The 23696-nt window shown below is 43.6% G+C and overlaps 1 protein-coding gene across 5 annotated transcripts in view; it reads left to right on the top strand.

The window, feature by feature from the left end:
- Positions 1-23696, top strand: part of March8 (membrane associated ring-CH-type finger 8) — an 82002-nt gene that overhangs the window by 54148 nt on the left and 4158 nt on the right. For 3 of the 5 annotated variants that reach the window (XR_003378480.1, XM_013353044.2, XM_026788150.1), the window contains exons 3-6: positions 6307-6357; positions 19567-19652; positions 19866-20711; positions 21973-22153. Coding sequence is in view for 4 of the 5 variants with exons in the window: in XM_013353044.2 (XP_013208498.1) it covers positions 6307-6357; positions 19567-19652; positions 19866-20711; positions 21973-22153 (1164 nt within the window). In the remaining variant the exon portion in view is untranslated. Of the gene's footprint in view, positions 1-2473; positions 2540-6306; positions 6358-19566; positions 19653-19865; positions 20712-21972; positions 22154-23696 lie in introns of all 5 variants that reach the window. The other 2 variants (XM_026788151.1, XM_005365064.3) reach the window with 2 other exon arrangements.

The following is a 23696-nucleotide window of genomic DNA, read 5'->3' on the forward strand; positions in this document are numbered from 1 at the left end:
TAAATAAATAAATTAAAAAAAAAAAAAGGTCCTCTCCCCTCCATCCAGGTCCAGGAAGGTGAGCATCCAGACAGGCTAGGCTCCCACAAAGCCAGTTTATGCAGTAGGATCGAAACCCAGTGCCATTGCCCTTGTCTGCCATGTTCAGAGAGTCCGGTTTTATCCCATGCTTATTCAGTCCCAGTCCAGCTGGCCTTGGTGAGCTCCCAGTAGATCAGCCCCACTGTCACACTGGGTGGGTGCACCCCTCGCGGTCCTGACTTTCTTGATCATGTTCTCCCTCCTTCCGCTCCTCATTTGGACCTTGGGTGCTCAGTCCAGTGCTCCAATGTGGGTCTCTGTCTCTAGCTTCATCCATCGCCAGATGAAGGTTCTATGGTGATATGCAAGATATTCATCAGTATGGCTATAGGATAGGGCCATTTCATGTTCCCTCTCCTCAGTTGACCAAGGTACTAGCTGGGGACATCACCCTGGATGTTGTTTTTTGAGACAGAGTTTCTGGATAGCCCTGACTGTCCTGGAATTCACTATGCAGATCAACCTGTCCTCTATCTCACAGAGATTCACCTACCTTCTGCCTCCCAAGTGCTGGGATTAAAGATGTGCAGCTGATTGTCTGGCCCCTAAAAATAAAATCTTAAAAACGGGCAGTAAAACCACTTACGCTTTAGAAAGCATAGACTCAGAAGTAACATAATAAAGTAACAGAATGAATTGAGAGGAGAAACACAGGGCCAAGGGAGTGCATGGAGGACCAGCTTGCAGGGCCAACAAGTCAGTTGGAAGCAGCTAGAACAAAATGCTCACCCTCCCCCATGAACTAACCGAGCTCAGACAGGACTCCTGTGGTGAGTGCGGTCAGGCACCAGGGCAGGGAGCAGGAAACCAGTGGAGAAGAAGACAGGTGACTGCCCTTCCTGGATGTGGCCAGAGGGAGGGAGGGACTGTCCAGTCTTTCTATCAAGTTTCCCTTGCAATTGTGTTTTGAGTAGCAAAGAAATGACTGCTTCAGGCATCGCTCATTTGGAAATATGCAAGCATTAACAAGTTGGGGGCTATGAATGCCCGTCTGCTTCCTTGAAGAATACTAGTGAGATAAAGGCTTATTTATAGCCAAGAGAAGGAAAGTCCCCTCCGAAGCAGCTTTATTTCCTAGCACCACCGTTCAGAATGCCCCTCTCCCAGCTGCTTTCCAAGTACTCTGCTGTTTCTCACACAGCAGCCCCAGTAGGACTGGCTGATAGAAAAACAATGTTATTCCAGATATCTGTGGCTATTTACCCTTTCTGTCCTTTTTTGGAGTCTCTCAAGTAAATGTGGATGATGGGTTAACATATGAGAACAAACAGATCCAGTACCATTTTCTGTCATCAACTGGAAATTGAACTTCTATTATTTGTAAGCCACAAGTATAGCTTAGAATCTTTACCTTGTACATTGCTGTAGGAGGACCATAGAGCAGAAGTGAAATTGGTTTCGGGAATGGACTTGTCATGAATTATTCATTAACTACTCATTCCTTGGAAGTCAGCTGGAGGAAGTAGTTAGTCCGGTTTGATCGCAGGAGGGTAGCACTGAAGTCCAGCACAGAACAGTGTGGTTCTGCTGGCTGCTGTAGAGCTGCAGGGCAGCTGCAGCTCAGGCACAGCCTGTCCCTGCACAGGGTACCATGCTGCCTGAGAGAGCGGCACTGAGGACACGCCCATGCGTTCCTGTTAGAAGATGAAGCTTCAGGTAGGAGAAGTGTCCTGTCAGCACTTCCCAGGTTTCTCACTGACTGAGAGATGCTATAACCAGCTCTGGAACCTCAGAGTTGCTCAAGGATCCTTCCCTGGAAGCACCAAACATTAGTCTTGCAGTTCATATTGCCAGGGATGTACCTTGTTTCTAATAGAATGTGCTCTAATAGACTATATCCCTTGCATTTGTCGAGCATATTCCTAAGACAATAAACTTTTAAATGTCATGTCTCAATTTTTTATTGTCATCCTTTGATGTCAAATATCTTTTTATTAATGTTGACCATTTAATTTTGAATTTTGTACTTTGACTTTGAATTCTGAGAAAAATAGCTTATTATTTGAATCAATGAAGCTACAGACTCTTTTCTAGAGGAGGCGTTGTCTGCAGACTATCTCCGTTGTTTCTATGGGAGCATCTGGAAAAATAGCCAGAAGATGGAACAAAGGGTCTTTGTTCTGTTTGCCAATGTTATTTACCATGTATGCATGTGAGCTATTGTGTGTGTGTATGTATGTGTGTATGTGTGTGTGCACATATGCATTTGCAGACTAGACATGTAATTTCATTTGATGGTGCTGTTTTGGTGTTGCCTTTTGCTTTGTCCTTTAGCTTTTGTATGGGTGATGTCTTTGTTTGTTGAGACTGTAAGATGTTCCTGAGCTGTAGGACACAGAATTACATAAAAATAATCAGGACCAAATCTGATAACACTTCTTTTTTGAGACAGGGTGTTGCTGTATAGACTAAGCTAGGCTTAAACCAATGATCCTCCTGATTCAGCTTCCCAAATACTGTGAGTATAGACATGGGCCATCATGCTCAACTTTCCTACTCCTTTTTATTAAGCTCTATGAACGTGGGGTCTTTGTTTTATTTGCCATCCCCATTCTTAAGGTCTTAGAAGAATACCTGGCTTGTAGTTGCTAGCCAATAAGTGTGTCTCTAAATGAGTCCATTCTTAACTAAGATTTCCAATAGCTTTTGTAGAAAGTAGTATAACTTCAGTAATTTATTTTATGTGTATGAGTGTTTGCCTGCGCGTATGTATGTGCACCATGTGTGAGCCTGGTTCCCACAGAGGTCAAAAGAGAGACTATCAGAGCCCACTGAAACTGGAGCCACAGACAGTCGTGAGCTGTTCTGTGGGTGCTGGGAATCAAACCCTTGTTCTCTGGAAAACTAACTAGTGCTTTTAACTGCTGACTCATTTCTCCAGCCCACATATATAATTTCTAAGAAACAAACATGTCTATTCATTTGTTTACATAATTAATAATAAAAATCAGTTGTGAATACAAAGACCCTTAGAAAATGCAGGAAAAGATTGTATTCTTCAGTACATTGCTGCCATAATTATTATTCTAATCTTAGCATGTTGTATATTATAATTTGAAAAACATTTGTCAGTCTGTGTCACAGGGAACTATGTGTTTATTTATTTATGATTTCAGAAGTTTTAAATTTTGTTTATCTGGTACTTAGCAATATTAAGGGAAACAGTATCTTCCAGTAAGACACAATATGTTTAGCTGGGTGTGGTGGTGCATGTCTTTACTCTCAGGGCTGAGGGCAGGTTGATCTCTGAGGTTTAAGGCCAGCCTTCTCTATACAATGAGACTTTACTTTTGGTTTTTTAAAGATACACTCTGTTTATGAGCTCAGAGTTACCACCAGTGTCATCTCCTTTAATACTCCCCTCAGCCATCTATAAAGCCCGCCTTATAAAAAAGACAGCTGAGGAGGGTGGAGGAGTGTTCAAATCCCTGTCTTTTAAAGGACCCAGGTTCAGTTCCTGACCTTCATGTCAAGTTGCTCACAGCTGCCTTGAGCTCTGAGGGGCACAACATACTCTTCTGGCCTCTGAGGGTACGTGCGTACACATAGCATACACTCACACAGACACACACATACATCTAAGAAAAAATTTTAAATACATATAATAAAGAAAGAAACAGGCTCCAAAGCCACAGAGAAACCCTGTCTCGAAAAACCAAAAAAAAAAAAAAAAAAAAAAAAAAAGTAACAGAGAAAGCTGAATTGCAGAGTCTAGGGGAATGGATCCTGAACAGGTGTTAGCTGCTATGTCTTATGTCCAGTCAGCTCATCTATTTTCCTAATGCTTGTCACTTTGCTACTACTTAAAGTTCTAAAAGGAATTAACAAGCAAAGCAGACAGCTACATGACTATTAATTTAGGTTGCACTGCCTTATGATTAATGATGTATTTTGTCTTACTTTGAGTAAGTTTACCTTAGTATATAAGTTGAATATCATTTTATAAGTCATAGTCACAATCCTGTTTATGATTTTGGGTATGTGTGTACATATATATACATACATACATACATACATTTTTGGCTAGAATCCACATATGAGGGAAAACATGCATTTTCCCCTTTCTGAATTTGTAAGCTATCAGTTATATATTCTTCTTTCCTTAAATGTTTTTAAATTTCAACTAAAGCAAGATGCCCAGTCATAATCCATATATCTGTTGCCTAGGTATTTTCATTTGGCAGTCAAAAATGTAGCTATTGAATGTTCCCCATTTCTTTAATTAGAGCCCCCCCAATAGTTGCAAGTTGAATTAACACAGTTATCAAATAAAACCAGCTGGAGTATCAAAGAACTTTTTTTCTAACATTTCCTCCATCCTTGTATTCAATATGGAGGAGTGGCTGGGGAGACAACAGAATGTGAGCACATAGCACACTGAATAGTAGCAGTGCTAGAGTCGTGCTTTTAGTCACTTAATCCCAGCACTCAGGAGGATCTCTGTAAGTTCAAGGCTAGCTTGATCTACAGAGAAAGTTCCAGGCCAGCCAAGGCTACATAGAAAGATCCTTTCTCTAAGCAAAACATAACGAACATTTTGAAACCAAAGTGTTTTCAGAGTAAACAAACAAAATGGATACCTTAAACCAAGTGCTCTGAAAGCAAACCATGAAAGGTAGCCAGCAACTAGAATCCTAAACAACCATCTGAGAATAAACCACTAGACCAAACCAAACCAAGGTTTGGTGAGAGCATCAGATTAACTCACCAACCTCTACCCATAAAGCAGTGCCAGGCTATCAGTAGAAGGACCAATACCAGTACCTGGCTCTGATCTGGGTTGCTTTTCCCAGTAGGGTGACTTGGCCTTGGGGTTCCGTATTTAAGGCATCAAGACTAATGATGCAACAAGTAAAGCTCTTGGAGAGAGTGAGACTGAATATTCTAAAGCCAAACTGGAGTGCCTGTGACCCAGGAACAGAAGTGTATGTCATCCTAAATACAGTGTTCCAATATGGTAACAGTTTCATGAGGTTTTTATAGTAACAGAACAAAGAAAATAATAAATTATGGCCTTGATCATAATACACTGGTGGAAGCATGAGGCAGACAAGTGACATCAAAGCAGAGAAACCTTTGCAAGAGGCCTCAGAGTCTATCTGATGACATATTTAGTTCTGGGTAGGCAAAACTATGAATCTGTTTATACAGTCCAAAATGACATACCTGGTAGTCACTGCTAGACTTTAGGGTCAGAAAGGAAGGAAAGCCAGAGAGTAAGGAAAAGTTGTGATCTCTCTGTGGGAAGCGGTGTCACAGTCACTGCAGACACAGCACGTACAGTCAGGTTCAGGCTGTCTCTCTGGGGAGCTGTGTCACAGTCACTGAAGACACGGGCAGCACGTACAGTCAGGTTCAGGCTGTCTCTCAGGGGAGCTGTGTCACAGTCATACTGCAGACACAGGCAACACAAGTATGGCAAGGTTCTGAAGCAAGAGAACTACAATTCACCAGACAAAGCAGGGTGCACCCTCTTCAAGGTCTCCTAGGGAAAGGAGGGGCTTAGGTTAATATGTGACCTGTATCATCTAGGTGCCTGCTGGATAGGATAGAGCTTGCCAGGAGCACGAAGCTTGGCACGTGAGGGAACAGCCGGAGGGTCTGTGATCCACAGCGACGTGAGTTTTAGGTCATGCATAGCAGTGGGCAATGAATGATTATTTTTAAAAAGGCTTTAGAGGTCCAAGGTAGTTTGGCTCTGGACCTGCAATACTCTAATCTAATCTTCTCACAATCAATGATATTCTGGTCAGATATCAGCCTCTTAATGTGCAATGTAGGTGTGATTTCTTGTCAGCCATCAAAACAAAGAGGTCCATCTAGTGCCCCCACCCCATCTGTCCTTAGGCACATACAGTGAGGTTTCTGTTTAAATGGGAAGAGGGTACGAGGTGCACTTAGGTAAGCAGTTCTGGTCAAAGAGGTACCCATCCGTGACTCTGAACTATGACTTGAAAGTATCTTAAGACAGTTATTGTGGCTTTATTTTTATAGTTCCAATATCCTGCTCTTTCCTTGATAAGTTCCTTTAGGGAAAGGACCATTGTTTTATTTACTTTTGCCCAAATTTCCAATTTTAATGCCTAGGAATATACATCTAGTATAGTGGTGTGTGCTTACAGGAATAACTTGTTACTAGAAGTGTTGTAATTGATTGTTTGTTCTTTGTATGTCTTTAGTCACAGCTTAATAATTGCTACCTGTTTTGTTTTGGCTTTCTTGCAGAATGAGAAGACTTTGGGACATTCCATGAGTCATCCAAACAACATTTCTAAGGTGAAGTGCCACCAAAATACATTATTTTGTACTCTGGGACTTTTATGTTCTTAGAATTTACATGTATTAAAACTCATTTTTTTGAAAATGGGGAGGTTACATGTAGCATGTTCTTGTATGCATGCTAGTACATGGGTATACATGTTCCCATATGCATGCTCGTGCATCTGGAAGCCAGAGGTCAGCATCAGGTGTATTCATTTATTGTTCTCTATCTATCTTACCTTTTTGAGATCGGATCTGTCTGCTGCTCATTAATTCAGGAATCCAAGCTCACTTTCTCGTGCTTAGGCGGCAGGCGCTGTGCCACCTCAGCCCCTTCCAGCCCTCTCTTCTAGATGCATTTCTATAGTTCTCTCTGGGACCATGGAAAGCTTGTGGCAGGTGTCATTTTCCAGTGAGGCAACTTTGAGTGTGTGCCAGGGGAGGTGACTTCTAGAGAAACTCCATCCCCACCTCCTCAAATCATTCTTTTCAGGCAGAGAACTCTCAGACACCAGAGTCTGTTTCTCCAGGTAGGAATGCGTTTGGCTGGAAATGGATTTCTATGACTTGGGTGACAAGATATCTGGAAGTAAATAGTCCAGAGCTGAGTTGCTCAGGGTGTTTCCAGGCCCACTCTTCCTTTCCAGTCCACTGTTCTTACTGTGTTGTCCTCATCCTGCTTGTCATGTGGACCTGTGCTGCGTCTGTCCCTCCCACAGTGTCTTCCTGTAGATAGCTTTCTAGAGACTCATTGCCTGCTAGGATCTGGCCCAGGAGACAGCGGCTTCCCACACGGTCTTTCTCCTGGTAGTACTCTTACCCCAGATCAGTCTGACCCCTTGGCCAGACATGATCGTGCAGATCACTGTGTGGGTTTGAGCCTTTCCCCATGTCTTTGTCATGCAGCTACACAAAGTACAGTCCTGACAGGAAGACTTGAACAACATAGCAAAGACCTGTCCTGCTGCCTTAGAACCTCTTAGGTCCTCTGAAATGAAGCTGTGTGTGCTCCTTGCTTTCTTTGTTTAGGTTTGAGAGGATCTCACTGTTATAAGTCCATACTGGCCCTTGAGCTAGCATTTCTTTTGCCTTCTCTTCCAAAGTGAGGTCATAGCACAGCGCTGCCCCTAGTGCGTGCCTCGTTTTCATTTATAGGTGCTGTCAGTGTATTCATTAAGGTCAGTCTTCACCTTCCACCCTGTTCACCATGAGCTTCCATGGTTCTCCCATCTCCACCTCCCCTCTCTCCATAGGAGCAGACATGCACTGCTTTGGCAGTTTACACAGGTCCTGGGGAGTAAACCTGGGCTCTTGTGCTTGTGCAGCAATTACCTTACTCACAGCACCATCTTCCTGGTTCTGCACTTAACTGTAACCTTTCATATCTTTAAATTCTGCGGACCCTAGCTATATTCAGCTTCCCCATCCCAGCCAACCTTTCCCTCCTCAATGCTTTTCTCAGTTGACCTAATAATTAATACCCTTCCTCCCTCCACCCCCCTCTCTCTCCTTCCTTCCTTCCTTCCTTCCTTCCTTCCTTCCTTCCTTCCTTCCTTCCTTCCTTCCTTCCTTTTTCTTTTTGTTTTGAGACAAAGTCTTACTATGTAACTCTGGCTGTCCTGGAATTTACTATGTAGACCAGGTTGGCCTTGAACTCACAGAGATCTGCCTGCCTCTGCCTCCCAAGATTGAAGGCATTGACCACTGTGCCCACCTAATAATTAATAACTTACTGTGCACCTTGCTCCTTTGTTCTTTTTCCCACTAGTTACTGAAGTTAGAAGTGATGTGGTTTTTAAACCTCAGTGATACTGTATTTTCCTAGTGGACCCACCAAGTAGTTTTGAGTCTACACTCTGAGGTTATGTAGGAGATGACATTTGGTTCCCAGAGGGTGTAAACTGGGAATTTGGCTAGTCAACTACTGTAAATATACTAGTCCTACCTGAGCCTTGCAAATGTCTTTAATTCAAAGAATATAACTGATAAAAAAAAAAACCTAGCCATGGAAACAATCCCTGATACACAAGCCCCACTGCAAAAATACATGAAACAGGAAAAATGAAGCAGAATGTCCCCTCTGATACATAAAAATTCCTCAGTAATGGATTCTAATATAAGTGAATTACATGAAATTCTAGACAAAGAATTCAGAAGAATAATTGTGAAACTATGCATTAAAATGAAAGAGGACAAACTCCTAAATTAACTGAGAGCTGGAAAAAATAAGGTCAATACAGGATATAAAAGAAGAATTGAATAAAATTATGTATACCAAAAATTTAAATTGAAATTTTAGAAAATTTTACAAGTGAAAAACTCACTAATGGAATGGACTGAGTAGAAATGAATTATCGGGAATGTATGTTAAGAAGGATGAATTAGAACATTCAGACATTGACGATAAAATAAAGTATAAAATACAACATATACTAGACACTATTAAAAGATTGAAATTAGAAGTCATTGAGATAGGAGGAGAAACCTTCAAGCTAAAGGTATAAATATTGTATTTAGAAAAAAATCATAGCAGAGAATCCTCCAAATCCAGGAGAAAATATTGATTGAGGGCCTCTAAAGCTCCAGATAAGAAAGAAGGAACCTCTCACTCCTCAGGACAGTTAGGAAACACTGAACCTACAGTTAACACACAGAACCTACAGAAGCAGACTAAAGTACTGAAGGAACCTCTCACAGCTCTCTACAGTAAGAACTGACCCTACAGAACAAATGAGAATACTGGAGAGCAAAGGGAAATAGACGGTAACTGGTGAAGACACACCCATCAGTATTGTTAGGTAGGTGCAAAAGGAATTGTGGTTTCAGACCCCGATTTTAAATCACTGTAACAAGGCTCAAGCATATCTATTTAATCCAAACAGGAAGCGTACAGACAAAACGCTTTTGCCAATAAGAAATAAACTTATTTAATATTATGAAAACACATAGTACTATGAGCAATCTATAGACTCAATGCAATCCTCATAAAAATTCCAATAAAATTCTTCACAGAAACAGAAAGAAAATTCTAAAGTTCAAATGGAAGTACAAAAGACCCTGAGCAAAAAGAGCAATGTTGGAAGGAAGCATCACCATATCCATCTTCAAGTCAGACTATACATAGTAACAAAACTCTTCCTTTGGGCTGGAGTTCTGTTCCAAATACTCACATTGAACAGCTCACCTGTAACTCCCATCCCCAGGGGATCCAGTGCCCTCTTCTGCCTCCATAGAACTGTACTCATGTACAAAGACACATATACATATAATTAAAATATTTGTTTTAAAAAAAGCAAAAACAATAGTACATGCTTTGGGTATGTAGACAAGGTAGAATCTTGTACAGTGCTGGTAGGAATGTGAACTAGTCCAGTCGTTATGGAAGTCAGTATGCATGTTACTATCAATAAATCTACCATATGACCCAGCTACGCTCCTGGATGCTTCCTGGAGGTGCTTAAGTTAACAGATCACATAGATGCTTGCGTGTCAAGGTTTATTGCAGCCTTATTCATGATAATTAAATTGTGGGACCAACCTTAGGTATCTTTCTTTGGAGGAATGGATAAACAAAACTGGCATATATACATAATGAAATCTTTCCAATCATAAAGAACAAAGTTGTGTTATTTACTAGAAATTGGGTGTATCTGGAGATAGTCATATCAAACACATTAAAACTGTGTCAGGAAGACAAATGCCATGTTTTCTTTCATTTGTGGATTCTAAACTTTATATAGATTCATAAAATATTGCATGTATATATGACATGAAGGACAGATGTGATCCTTAGGTGTACAGAGGGGATGAGGAGTGGACAGAAGTGAGAACGGAAAGGGCAGGAGAATATGGGAGAGAATATGCTCAAAATTCATTATATACTTATATTTAAATGTCCATGTGAAATTTACAACAAATATACACCAATTAGAAAAAATCTTGTTAACAAATGCTTCTGTACTGTTGGGTACTGGATTGTGGGACCCTTGTAGTCCTGGCTCTTCTCACCTTGGCAAGGATTCCTTAGGTCAGCACAGCTTGGAGCCATGCCATCAGATACACCGTCTGTTCCTCTCTTCACTCTTATGCTTCCTTTGTTGCTGTCAGATGATTGAGGAACTCAGAATTTTATATCAGCTTATAATGTCGGAAAACACATTTAGTTAGGAATCACATTGATTAGTTGCCACCTCGAGTGAAAATGTATCTATTACACAGTATGTTTCTCAGTTTATCATACAGAGGAAGTCGTTGTCACTCCCTAGTTGTCTTAATGCTTCCCTTTATAAGACAGAGCTCTTACTGAGGTAGGCATTTGGGAGACTGTGGTAGAGAGCCTCTTCTTGTTAGGGGTGGTCACTTGGAAGCCAGAGAGCCTTGGAAACTGGAAACAATGTACTAAACACAGACTTCGATAAAGTGGCTATCAGTCCTATGCCATCATGACCTTACCACCTACAGGTTGTCTTGCTCCACTGTAAGATTTGTCCTTGCTTGTTAAGACAATTAAGCACAGTATAGCCTTTGTGACAATTGCATGAGTTCAGATTTTGACCAGTACTTGACTGTCTGGACATTGCCTTTGGTTGAGAAAGATTTCCATATGATACTTACCTATGGAGAGGACTCTTAGAAAGGGAAAAGGCTGAGATTCTCCTCCAGCCTTATATTTCTCTCTCTGCCCAGACATATCACTCCTGTCTACGCCTCCCTAGTGTTGGGATTAAAGGCATGGGATCCCAAGTGCTAGGATCACCTTTGTGTGAGCTCTGTTCCTCCTTCAGACTGGGTCAATCTCATGTAACCCAGGGTGGCCTTGAACAAACAGATCTATATGCCTCTGTCTCCTGAGTCCTGAGATTAAAGTTGTGTGCCACAGCTACCTGGCCTATAGTGGTTTAGCTCTGTACTCTGATCTTCTGGCAAGCTTTATTTGTTAAAACACAAAGTATCACCACATATTTGTTTGATTTCCTTTAATATTTTCTAGTTATTGCCTTTAAACAGAGATGATAGACAGTTGACATTGTTCTAGAAACATCTGTTTATACCATGTGTGTCTGTGTGTGCTTACACTTATATGATGATCAGAGGTTGACCTGGAGTCTTCTTTTGCTCTCTGCCCTAGCTTATTTTGAGATATGGACTCTCGATGAACTTGGAGCCCCACTTTGGGCGCCAAGTGTTTTATGGAGAGGCTGTTTGTCCCTGCAGCCCAGCTAGTTATACACCCAAAATAACCACACAGAAACTATATTAATTAAAACACTGCTTGGCCATTTTAGCTTTAACTTCTTATTGGCTAACTCTTACCTCTTGATTTAGCCCATTTCTATTAGTCTATGTATTACTTTGTGGCTGTGGCTTACCGGCATTCATCTGAGGCAGAGGATCCATGGCTTCTCCCACTCTGCCCTTCTTCCTCCCAGCATTCAGTTCTGTTTTTTCTGTTTACCTACATTTCACCCTATTAACTAGGCCAAGGCAGTTTCTTTATTCATTAACCAATGAAAGCAACACACAAACACAAGGAACTCCTACACCAACTTGGTAATAATTAAGTTAGTGTGTGTGCACACTCACATGTGTGCAAGTGCACATGAGTGTGCATATACGTGGTGGAGCAGAGGACAGCCTTGGGTGTTAACATCTCAGGAGCTGTCTATTGGTTTTTGAGACAGGGTTTCTTACTAGCCTAAGACTTGCCAAGTGGGCTAGACTAGCTGGCCAGTCAGCCTCAGGAATCATCTGTCTCCACCTCTCCAGCAGTGGGATTAGAAGAGAGCACCATAACGCCAAGTTCCTCCTACCAGTGCTCTAGGCTCTAGGAATAGAAGTCAGTTCCTTGTACTTGACTGTTGGCTGAGCTGTTTAAATGATTGAACTCTGGTGGTCTGTTCAGTGAAGTCATCCCAGAGCACACTGAGGACTCCGGAGTCAAAAACCTCTTCTGCCACCTCCCCAAAACTCTGTAAGAATTATTCTTGGTAGTAAAAAAACAACTGTTTAAAGAAAGCTACATTAATGAAAGGTCCTTTTGAGTGATCTATACATACACAGACAAAGCCCTTTGATCAAACCCATCACTGATGATTTTAAACCTTTATATGGTCAGAGCTTTAGTTTCTGGAGCTATGAAGCATCTTTGCTCAGAAAGTGTGACCTTTGGTGTTTGTTATAAATATTGTTATTTTGTGGAGAGTCTAGCTGTGGAGACTTCAGGAAGGCAAGTCTTAAGCAAGCATTTCTGTTGCAGCTTTTCTTCTTTCCATGCTGTGCCCTATGGCTCTCATTGTACTGGAGACATACTGCTGTCCACATGACTGGGTACCAACAGGCCAGGAAAGAAGAGAACTCAGTGTTAATGCGACTTGCCAGGCAGCAATTGAGTCATTTATAATAGAAATACTTTTGTATTCAGTAGTTCTTTATTACGCATTCTCCCCCATGAATTCTATATTGTATCTATTCACTTTTTAATGGCCAGACTAGTTCATTGCTCTTGCGAAGGCTGGTTCTTGGCACAGCCTTCCAGCAAGAGCTGTGATGTATGTATCAGAGCAGCCATAGAGTGGCCTCTTCTTTAATTGTAGCTCACTGTTTAGGATGGGTACAACTGGGTATTTATTTATAGAAAGGAGCCTCTGACAGTGAAGCATTGGCTTTCACAGAGTAATTTTACTAAACTTGAGTTTTTTGAGACATAATCTCAGTGACTCCAGATACCCAGTGGGGCCGGGTCTGCGTTATGAAGTCAGGCCTGCTGAACTGGTGCTTAGCAACAAATCACTACCTTTTAGCTTGGAGTGGGAGGACAGTAACCTTTAGCAACTTCCTGAGAAGGAAACACAAATTAAAAGGTACTTTGATAAACAGGATTTCTAAAACACTGTGTCCCACCCTGTTGGCCATGAGATGTGCTTCCATAGCTGCCTTTGAACAAGCGAGATCATCTTGGGCTGTATGCATGGCCTTAGAGGAATGCTCCAGTACTTAAAAACATTTTGGTAATTGATGTGTAAATAAATTGGTTTTCAGTTTCCAAGCACATGCCCACACCTGGCTGGTTTTCTTGTTTTTACTGGGGGATGTAAGTATTTATTAAAGTCATTTGTGTATAATAACTAAGTAGCTTGGCATTTTTTCTTAAAAGTTTGTGCTCTAATAAGAGCAGACACTTTTGTGTTTGTCATTTGGAGGTTACCTGCTGAGAATACCTTGTAATATTTTTCAAGAGATGGTTGATGGAATCAGGGCAGGCCCGTTAGTAGAGGACTCACCTTCTTTCCCAAATAAAAACTGGGCTTCATCTTTACCTTTATGCCTTTCCTGTCTTGGACTACAGACACTGTCTTGCTGTTCTTGGTGTCTGCTGCCAGACACAGACCTGTGGTGATTATTTTGTTTGTTTCAGTGACAAATAAAGCTTGCCCAGAGGTCAGAGGGTAGAGCTAGCCATACTAGTTAGCCATAGAGGTCAGACAGTGGTGGCACACACTTTTAATCCCAGCACTTGGGAGACAGAGGCAGCCGGATCTCTATGAGTTCAAGGCCATCTCTGCTTTACATGAGATTGATTTAGTCTAAAAGAGAAACAGAGCCAAGCAGTGGTAACTTACACCTTTAATCCCAGCACAAGGGAGATGGAGACAGGAGGCATGGCTGGGCAGAGAGAGGAATATAAGGTGGGAGGAGACAGGAGCTCAGGATTCAGTCCGAGGTTTTGTAGAGAAGGCTTCCAGTCTGAGGATTCCTAGAGACTGGATCTCCCATTCAGTCTGAGGATTCCTAGAGACTGGATCTCCCATTCAGTCTGAGGATTCGATAGAGGTGAGAACTAGTGACTGACTGCTCTGTTTCTCCGATCTTTCATCTTTCACCCTGATGTAGGAGTGCCTTCTATCTATCTGTTGCTTTCAATGGTTAATTAATAAAGAAACTGCTTGGCCTGATAGGTTAGAACATAGGTGGGTGGAGTAGACAGAACAGAATGCTGGGAGGAAGAAGCAGATTCAGGCAGTCACCATAGCTCTCCTCTCCGAGATGGAATCAAGACGTGAGAGTTAGCTAGTAAGAGGCTAGAGCTAATGGGCCAGGCAGTGTTGAAAGAAATACAGTTTCCGTGTAATTAATTTGGGTAAAGCTAGCCGGTGGCTGGGGGGGGGGGGGAGGCGAGAAGTGGCCCGCTGCTCTCTACTACATCACCCCTTAATATCTGACTCCATGTTTTTATTATTAACACCAATTAGGACTCGCACTGCTCAGACTGTTTTGTGAGTTCTTTGTGATGCTCCTGAGATGGGGATTCTATAGGAAGTTCATAGGCCTCACAGTGTGTGAACAGCAGCCTGTTGCTTCCTGCATGACTGAGGCTCTGTTATCAGGTGCTGTCCTCCTGCCTCCTAGCTCTGCCTCATTCCCTTTCTCTGTGTATGCATAGATATGGTCACCCCCATTATACCCCTTTGACGTGCATTATTTGGAATGGAGAGGAGAATGGCAGGTATTTCTCTTGACTTCAGCTTTCCGAATGAAACTCACCTCTTCACAGGACACTGGCCCTGGTTGGATACATTTTCCAGATTAGACCTCATCTCCTCCACAGTCCGATTTTTCACAATCCAGCAACGTGAATTTGGTTCCTGTCTTTCTAAGCTAACAGAGGAACTGACTAGGTAATTCCCTCTGTCTTCCATCCCTTGTGGGGTGGAGCTTTTGTCTATATGTCAGTACCCCCAGTTGAGTTTGACCCACAACACAGACGAGGTTACTGCACAGCAGTGAGGGTGTGAATACACATGGGCCTTCCACCACATTTTCAAGGGGGTGGGGTAAGTGAAGAATTATTTCTCTCTTGTGTGCTGTGCCTTCATGATATATTTTTGGCCTTTGCTGTGGCAGCTAAACAGAGCTGGCTCATGAGTTTTCAGTCTCAAAGTGGTCGGGGGACTAGAAAGCAGAGAATACCAGAAATTACAGGAGTGCGGGCATTTTAAAATAGGTCTCGGTCTGCCTCCCTGTGTGATTGACTGTAAAGCTTTGGTACCACAGACCTTGTGTGCTTAGCTCATCATAGGAGGAGCTTCTAAGGGGTGGATGGGGCCTTTGGTGACTGCCATGGATTGAAGATGCTGGAAAAAAAGAAGGATGGTGCATAGGCCCATGCAACCTGAGGTGGAGAACTTAGTGTCCTGAGACCCATTTCTAACTTTATTTCAGGAAAAATCTTGAGAAGTGTCAGAGGCTGCCCTGGGCTTGTTATTATCATATCGCCAAGAAAATTAAACTTTAGATTATTAAGAACTCTGTCTACTAGTGTATTTAAAGAATATGCTTGTCTTAATTTATTAATGTTGCTGTGAGAAAGACCATGACCAAAAGCAACTTAGGGGAATAAAATATTTACCTCATCTGATAGCATACTGTCCCTTATGCTATCATAAGAGGGAAGTCTGGCCTCTTCTAGCAGGGCAGAAACCTGGACACAGGAGCTCAAGCAGAATCACAGAGAAACATTTTTATTGGTTTGTTCTCTCAAGGATTGCTTGGCTTGCTTTCTTATACAGCCTATGGCTACCTGTCCAGGGATGACTCTTCTCATAGTGATCTGGGCCCTCCTATATCAATCATTAATCAAGAAAATGCCTGCACAGACTTGCTTACAGGCCAATCTGATGAAGGCATTTTCTCAATTGTCTTTCTTTTTTTTTAGATGACTCTGTGTCAAGATGACAAAAAAACTAACCAGCACAGTTGACCCCTTGTTAAATTGATTTACTAATTTATTACTATTAAGCCATAACCTTTCCTTTCTTTTTTATTCTCAAGATACCATGTTGCCATCACAATATAAAACATAGTATATAATTTTAAAAGTCTGGGTCTTTAAAAATTCAAACACATTAAAAGTTCAGTCTCTTTAAAATATCCAAAGTCTTTTTAAAATACCCATTGAAGCAAAACCCAAGTACAGATGCGTAAGTAGCCCAGTGGAGCTCAATCTTTCGGGCTCCAGAGGACTTTGGGCTGCTCTGTTTCACTGGCTCTGCCATCAGTAGCACATGCAGCTTGTCGCATAGGCTCTGCTAGCTGCCCCCACCCTGCCGTTATTCTTGTTCATCATCCCACAGTCCCGGCATCTCCAAGGACTCCATCTTCAGCAAAGGCCTCCTGGCCTCTCTTCAGGACCTCAGCCCTGCCACATGGTGCTAAACTTTAACTTTTCTTCATGACCCCTTCAACCCTGGTGTCTCCTCTGCAACTGAGACTGTACTTTCATCAGTGCCCTGTCTGGATTTACACAGTGCCAAGCCAGCTACTGTCCATAGCCCCTTAAACCTTGCAGCCCTCATGCCATCAAAACCTGTACCATCTGGAAGAGTCTAATACATTATTAAGTTCAGCTACTCGTTTGAGATACAACTTTGACCATCTCTGGACCACACATCTCTGTGGTCATCATGAGGGAATGCTTCTCAGAAGTTTTCACCTCAATGATCTGGTTTCTTTTAGTCCTTACTGGTTCTTCAGCTCCTAGTAAAGCAAAAGTTTCACTTCAGTGATTCTGGTCTCTTGTGGATCACAGCTGATTCTTCAGTAATGGCTGACCAGAAAACACAGATTCTTAACTCCAGCTATCCTGTGAATGGCCCTTTCCTCTCCAATATACAATCCAGGCCTTCATCTTAACAGCTCTGCTCTCCCAAAGTTCCAAGCATTTTCGCAGTCCTCCTCAAAGCAACATGGTCAGATCTGTCACAGCAATACCCTGTGATCCTTGTACCAATTCCTGTGTAGTTTGCTTGCTATTGCTGTGAGAAAGACCATAACCATGCAGCTTGGGAGAAGAGCAACTCATCTTACAGCAACCAAGAACTCAAGCAGAGCAGGAACCTGGAGCAAGAGCTCAAGTAGACCCATGGAAGAACCTTGCTGACTGGCTTGCTCCCCATGGCTGGCTCAGCCTACTCTTTTATACAGCCCAGGGCTACCTTGCCTAGGGTAGCACTGCCCACAATAGTCTGGGGCCTTCTATATCACTCATTAACTAAGAAAATGTCCCCACAGGTTTGCCTACAGGCCAACCTAATAAAAGCATTTCCCCAGTTGAAGTTTCCTCTTCCCAAGTGACTCTAGGTTCTGTCAAACTGACAAAGAGACTACCTAGAACAATACCCAGTGTCCGTGTATGCTCAGTTGGGCAGTGTAGATTGCTTGATGACTCCGATAGGCTGAAGAATGAGACCGGTGACTTCAGTATCTACATATACCATATTAACATGGAGCTTCTGGGTCCAATTTCTTAAGGTTGAGTTAGATTAGAGATGTTTAATTTTGTGCTACAAGACTTCTTTCCAGACTGGTATGCTTGAACTTTGGCAGTAGAGGACAGAAGACAGTTTCTGGGAGGTGATAGTACTGTTTGGATGGCTGATGCCTCATTGGTGGAGTACCAAGATGAGTGTATCCTCTTAGTGTGCACTCAGAAAGTGAGGCTAGTTCTCAGTCATTTGTGGGCCAGGGAGGAGCTGCCTGCAACCACAGGGTGTGCTCTCAGTAAGGTGAACAGAGATGGAAATTTACTTAAGGAGCATGATTCTTTTCCCGCAGCTTGTTGGGTTTCACTGAGCAGATTGTCACTCAGTCTCCCTATTCTAAGAAGGCATGGGTGTGCTCATAGGCGTGTGCCATACAGTGATGTTGTGAGCAGCAGTGGACTGAAAAGTGATGGCAGAGATCCCAAAGATCATGATGCAACTGGAAAGTTCTAGTAACACTGTAGCTGCCTGAATGTTGTCGTGCAGTGCATTACCTCATGTTGACGCTGGTGCAAGCCCTCTGTGCTGCTGGTTCCACAGAACTACAGCTCATAAACGGTCCAATAATAAACAGTCATGGCCTGCACACCATAATCAGTCATCGTCAGTGTAGAGTGCCTTCTCCTGCTGTAAGCCAGGCGTGGTGGCACACACCTGTAGTCCCAGCATTTGGGAGCCTGGAGCAGGAGGACCCACTGTGGGAAGACAGTGTAGAGATGCTGTAAATGTGACAAGTGCTGTGAGACAGTGCCCAGCAGCCTCGCCCGTCTCTTCGACGCCAGCTTTGGATCAGCTCAGGGGACCACGTGGACTAACTGGCCTGTGCCATCTGGGGCTGCGGAGAGCCTCTGAGATTTGTACAACAGTAAGACCTTGCAGGTTTCACACTAAGCATGTGTCGTCATTGTCAGAAAAAGAAAGGTGTGTGAGAGGTGCCAGGGTCCTGAAGGCTAGAGAATGGGTTTCTCTGATGCCTACGGAACCTCAGTGGCTTTTCATTTTTAATTTGGCCCTTCTTCCGGCTCCTGTTTCTCTCCATCCATTTCTCATTGTAATAAATCTTCTCTGTCTAGTCTTTTCCTTCCTTCTGGCTTGTTCACTGCTATTCATGGCTCTGCTGTGTCCTGTGAGCTCATTACAGTTTTTTCAAGTTTGAATTTTCTTGTGTATGTCTCTTAATCCTCAACTCTAAGATTAGATTTCTTGGGAAGCCCCGTCTGCCACATCTCCTTTTTAGCCAAGGTCCTTGGCCCAGGGTTGTGACAGGTCAGTAAGGCTTTGAGGCTCAGCACTCTGCTTCTGTGTGTAAGATGCTCAGGGAGGAAACGACTTGCCAGCCTTGGGGAGCGTTGTCTCAGGAACCAGGTGAAGACAAGTGCTGGCGGGAAGATACCTGGCCTGCTTTCCTTCATGTTGCTGGGGTACCTTATAGGACTTGGTTTCCGGACTTACTAGGAAGTTTATGTATTTGCTTAAGGGGGAAAACTGCTGACTCTTCAGAGCTTGGAAGTGTGGTTTATGGTCTTAAAATATCTCTTAGCTATATTTTTCTTTACAGGTGAGGAAAAAGTATGGTTAGAGTTTTCTTGCCTAGACTTGTATGGATTTGATGCATGTTCCAGACAGGCCTCTGGTACACATCTTTTATCCCAGCCCTCAGGAGACAGAGGCAGGCTGATCTCTGAGTTCAGGGCAGCCTGGCCTATATAGTGAGTTTCAGGCCAGCCAAAGATATAAAATGAGACCCTGTCTCAACAAAGCACAACAAAGAACTCATCCAAACTCCCCTCAAGAGAAGTGGGACAGCAGACATCATTTGATTTTCCACCCGCTGACATTCACAAGGAGACTTTGTGTCTGGGTCTCTTGACTTCTTGATAACACTGACTAAGGTGTGTCATTGCAGGCTGGGAGTAGTCCTCCACCCACGACGGCTCCAGTGTCTTCCTTCTCTCGCACTTCTGTCACACCATCCAACCAGGACATCTGCAGGTAACACTCTGCTTCACGTGCTCCCGTGGCCTGTGTCAGCCCGGAATTCCCAGCTTTCCATTTGCTCCATCCTTCCACATTTGGTCTAAACAGCCCGGTGTTATGTGCTGTTTGCTCACCAAGTTATGAGCCAGTCTCATACCCCACTCTGATGTCTGCTCTCTTTAAACTTGTTTTTCCTTTCTGTGCTTTATCCCACTGTTCTGCGTGCAGTTCCAGTGCACTGTGTTCTGAGTGTTGTCACTACAGTCCCATGCAGTCTGCTGTTGTCTTGAAAGCTCCTCCATGCCAGAGTTCTTTGACGCCAGGGCTCACTGTGACAGTTATCTGTAAAGACACATTGCAGGCATCAAAGGGAAATCCCTTCAGTTCAGACTGGGACCAAGCCTTGAGGCCCGCTAAGAATACTAAGGCCAAAAGAGCACTCAGATTCTCCAAGTCCCTAAGCGATGTGGGTGAGAAGACCCAGGATGCTTTGGAAAGCTTTGACTACATGGAAAGAACTTGTTCTGAAGGGAAACTGGTGCTTCCTCAAGGTCCATCCCTCAAAAAGAAGAAGCTCCATCATAAAGAAAAAGGAACAGAGCACTGCCCTCCCCATGACCATTCCAAACACTCGCGGGCCTTATCCCTTTCTACCAACCGTTCAGCCGCCTCCAAGAGGGAAGTTGGCAAAGGGAACATACGCATCCCACTTTTGGAGGAGAAAGCCGATGGTGAGGCCAGGTTGAAAAGCCAGCGCCTGCTTCGGTACCTGTTCTCACTGTCCCGTGGCTCAAGTGCCAGCAGCCTGCATAGGTTCCATGAGCTGGAGAGCCATGCCAGCCATCTGCATACTGCCAAGTCCTCCAGCTGGCTGGCAGGGAGCACGGACTTCTGTTCTGATGAAATGGGAGATGACGACGTCTTTGAGGATACATCATCTGCCAAACTGAAGAGCAGGGTCCTGCGTGCACCCCTCTGCTCAGTAGAGAAGGACAGTGACCTGGATTGTCCTTCTCCGCTCTCTGAAAAATGCACCCCCATCTCTCCCGTGTCCACCTCAGGGGATGCCTGCAGGTTGGTTTACCAGGGGCCACCTTCAGCTGTCTCTGCTAACACCTTCATAGCTTTACCTTGATTTACTATGTGAGCTTTCTGCAAAGTGAGAAGTAGACATCTATTGCCAGCTGTAGAGCAATTGTGTTTTCCAAACAGTGATACCATTTGGAAGCTAATTTCATAAGCTGCAGAAACTACACATATTAAACCGACTCCTCTCAGCAAGATAAGTAGGCTTTGCCTGAATATGTGGGAAGAAGGGAAGTAGCACCCCAGCTTCCTAGCCTGCCTCTATGAGTGTCTTGTCTCTAGTAGTCTGTCTACATACCTCCCTTCCTCCCTTTCTTGTTCCCTCCCTCCTTTCCTTCCTCTTGTGTGTCCTGCCCTTGCCCAGGTCCTAACTCTACTTCCCACCTGTATTATTCTTGCACAGCATCTTTGCTGGGCCCAGTTTAAGCTCATATGTTCCCACTCCTGTGCCTCCCCTAGTCTCCCCTTCTTAATGTGCTGTTACATTGCTTGTGGTTGGATCTGAAAACCCATTTCTGAAATGAATAACACAACAATCTAGCCAGGCCTGGGGCAGGCCCTCTTCACAACAGCTGTTCCTACCTGTTATCCAGCTGTTAGAAAGATCGCTGTTCTCAAAAGCCTAAATTCATGGAGGTTAGTAATTGAATCTAAGATGTTTCCTTGGAAATAATGACTGGACTGCTTTAATAATTCTCCTTTTAATGTCATGATTAGTCCCCAAGAGAAATGAAGCTGCAGAATCATTTGGAATTTTAAGTGGAGAGAAAGTACTGTGATCTCTGCTTGCATTCCAAGAGAGGGTGGGAGGTGTAGCTCTTGCACATGTGACTTCATAGAGAGGCTTCTTAGAGTGGCCTTGGAAGCCACTGTACTATTTTGAAGTTGAGGATGCTGATTTGGGTTTTGTTTTTCCTCTAATGTCTTATGTTCTGGAAGGTGTCTTTATTGTTGCCTAATTTTATCTTTCAAGTTTGAAGTTTTCCCTAAAAATGCCTATTTTGTCATTTCTTGTACCGTTGTTCTTCCTTTTCTGTTGCCAAATGCCATCCTGACGTTGCTGATATGGTAAGCTGACATTCAGCTAGTCGTGTTTTTTCTCATTTGTGCTTGTGTGTCTCTGTGCTGATAGTCACTTTTATGGTGTTTATTTCTGAACTTTCATTTGCGGAGGAATTGGCCTTCTGGTAGCGCACCATCTTCCCTGCTGTGGCCCTTCTTCCACTGATGAGTCTGTCTTCCGCCACAGGATCTGCCACTGTGAAGGCGATGACGAAAGCCCTCTGATCACCCCCTGCCACTGCACAGGAAGCCTTCACTTCGTGCATCAGGCTTGCCTGCAGCAGTGGATCAAGAGTTCTGACACACGCTGCTGTGAGCTCTGCAAGTACGAGTTCATCATGGAGACCAAGCTGAAACCTTTGAGGAAAGTACGTAAGAAGGGGCACTCTGGGAGAGCCATCCTTTCAGACTGCCCTGGGCCACCCATGGTCACTGCTTTAAAAATCGGGGGCTGGAGTTTGTGTTGTAGATGGTTGTTTCTGGGGGTGATATCTGAGGTCCGACCTTCGTTCATAAGGCTTCTCTTCTTTCGCACGGAGACTGTTCGGCTGTCCCTCTTCTCTCCCTTGACCACCAGCTGTCTTGTGACAACTTGCTCCGTGCTTACCTTCTTATGTGTTAACTGTGTGTTTTGTGTCTCTAGTTAGGACACACACTCCCCAACACTCAACCCAGTTTAGCACAGTCCACGTGTTTTGTATATTTTTGTTACATATTTGCTGGATGAAAGGGTTTATGGATGAGGAGGTGCCCTAAGTCACTTCTGTCTCCTTGGCACTGGCTTTTTGTTCATCCCTGTCCGTTTCATATATCTCTTTCTATGCCCAGCCCAAAAGATCACATTTGGAAGGAGAAAGGAGTTTTACAGTGTCAAAAGCATCACTAGGGAACTCACATGTTATGGAGCCAACTAAGTGCTAAATTACTTGGCAGTGGAGCACACAGAGAAAGAAGTGATCTTCACGGGAGGAGGGCGTTGTAAATAGTTTGACTTTCGGAGTCATTCTAGCTGTGAAAGTTTTTCAGGCAAAGTAAAAGGGCTTTAGAGGGGTCAGATTGCCCATGGAGAAAAGTATCCTCTGAGGCCGCCGTGAATGTGGGCACTTCAGGAGTGTGAAAGGGTTGAGCTGTGGGCCTTTTAGGAAAGAGAGAATCCAGGCGCAGAGGACACCAAGATGCTGACTGTGTTTCGGTTGGGAAACCCGGGGATCTTGTGACTTCTAAAATCCCAATAGAAAGCAGTTGGGTATTAGAGAAGGCAGGTGCAAACTGCTCAAGAAAAGGTTTTGCCTAGCCAAAATCTCCTGGGACCTACTCTCTGTGAATCTGTCACATGATCTGGTAACACTTGGGGAGTATAGATCATCAGTGAAGCTCTGTTCTCAGCTTAGCCTGATAGTCTGTGGCCATCATTAGCAGAAGATGTGCAGAATGTTTACACTTTGTTCTCTTTCTCTACTTTTATGTCTTTTCTTCTGATTTGGGAACCAGTAAATGACAAGGCCAATCTGTTTGGAGTAAGTTAATGAGCTCCTAGAGGGATGGCACTGGCAAAGGCTGCTTGTACCAGGAACTCTTAAGCATCGATTTCAAGCTGTTGCTGCCAAAGTAGCAGAGGACCAAAGAGTGAGAGCTTCTGCCGTTCCCCTTCACAGCATCGATGTGACTCATTGTAGTGTGTTGTGATCTCATCACTCTTCCATCCCTCCATGTCAGTTACCCATAGCTGCGTCCCAGCTGAAATGCTCTACGCCAAGCTCTTCATTGTCTGCTTACAGGGATGAGAGACTAGCTAATGGGTGGGCACTGCTCATCTCAATCCCAGTTTTCCTTCATTGCACAGAAAGTTCCTGTGTCTGCTACCTCTTTGAAGCCAAGTGGTTCAAAGTAGTTTTGGGTGTTTGGGCAAAT

The sequence above is a fragment of the Microtus ochrogaster genome, unplaced genomic scaffold (assembly GCF_000317375.1).
Source record: "Microtus ochrogaster isolate Prairie Vole_2 unplaced genomic scaffold, MicOch1.0 UNK1, whole genome shotgun sequence".
Taxonomy (NCBI): Eukaryota; Metazoa; Chordata; class Mammalia; order Rodentia; family Cricetidae; genus Microtus; species Microtus ochrogaster.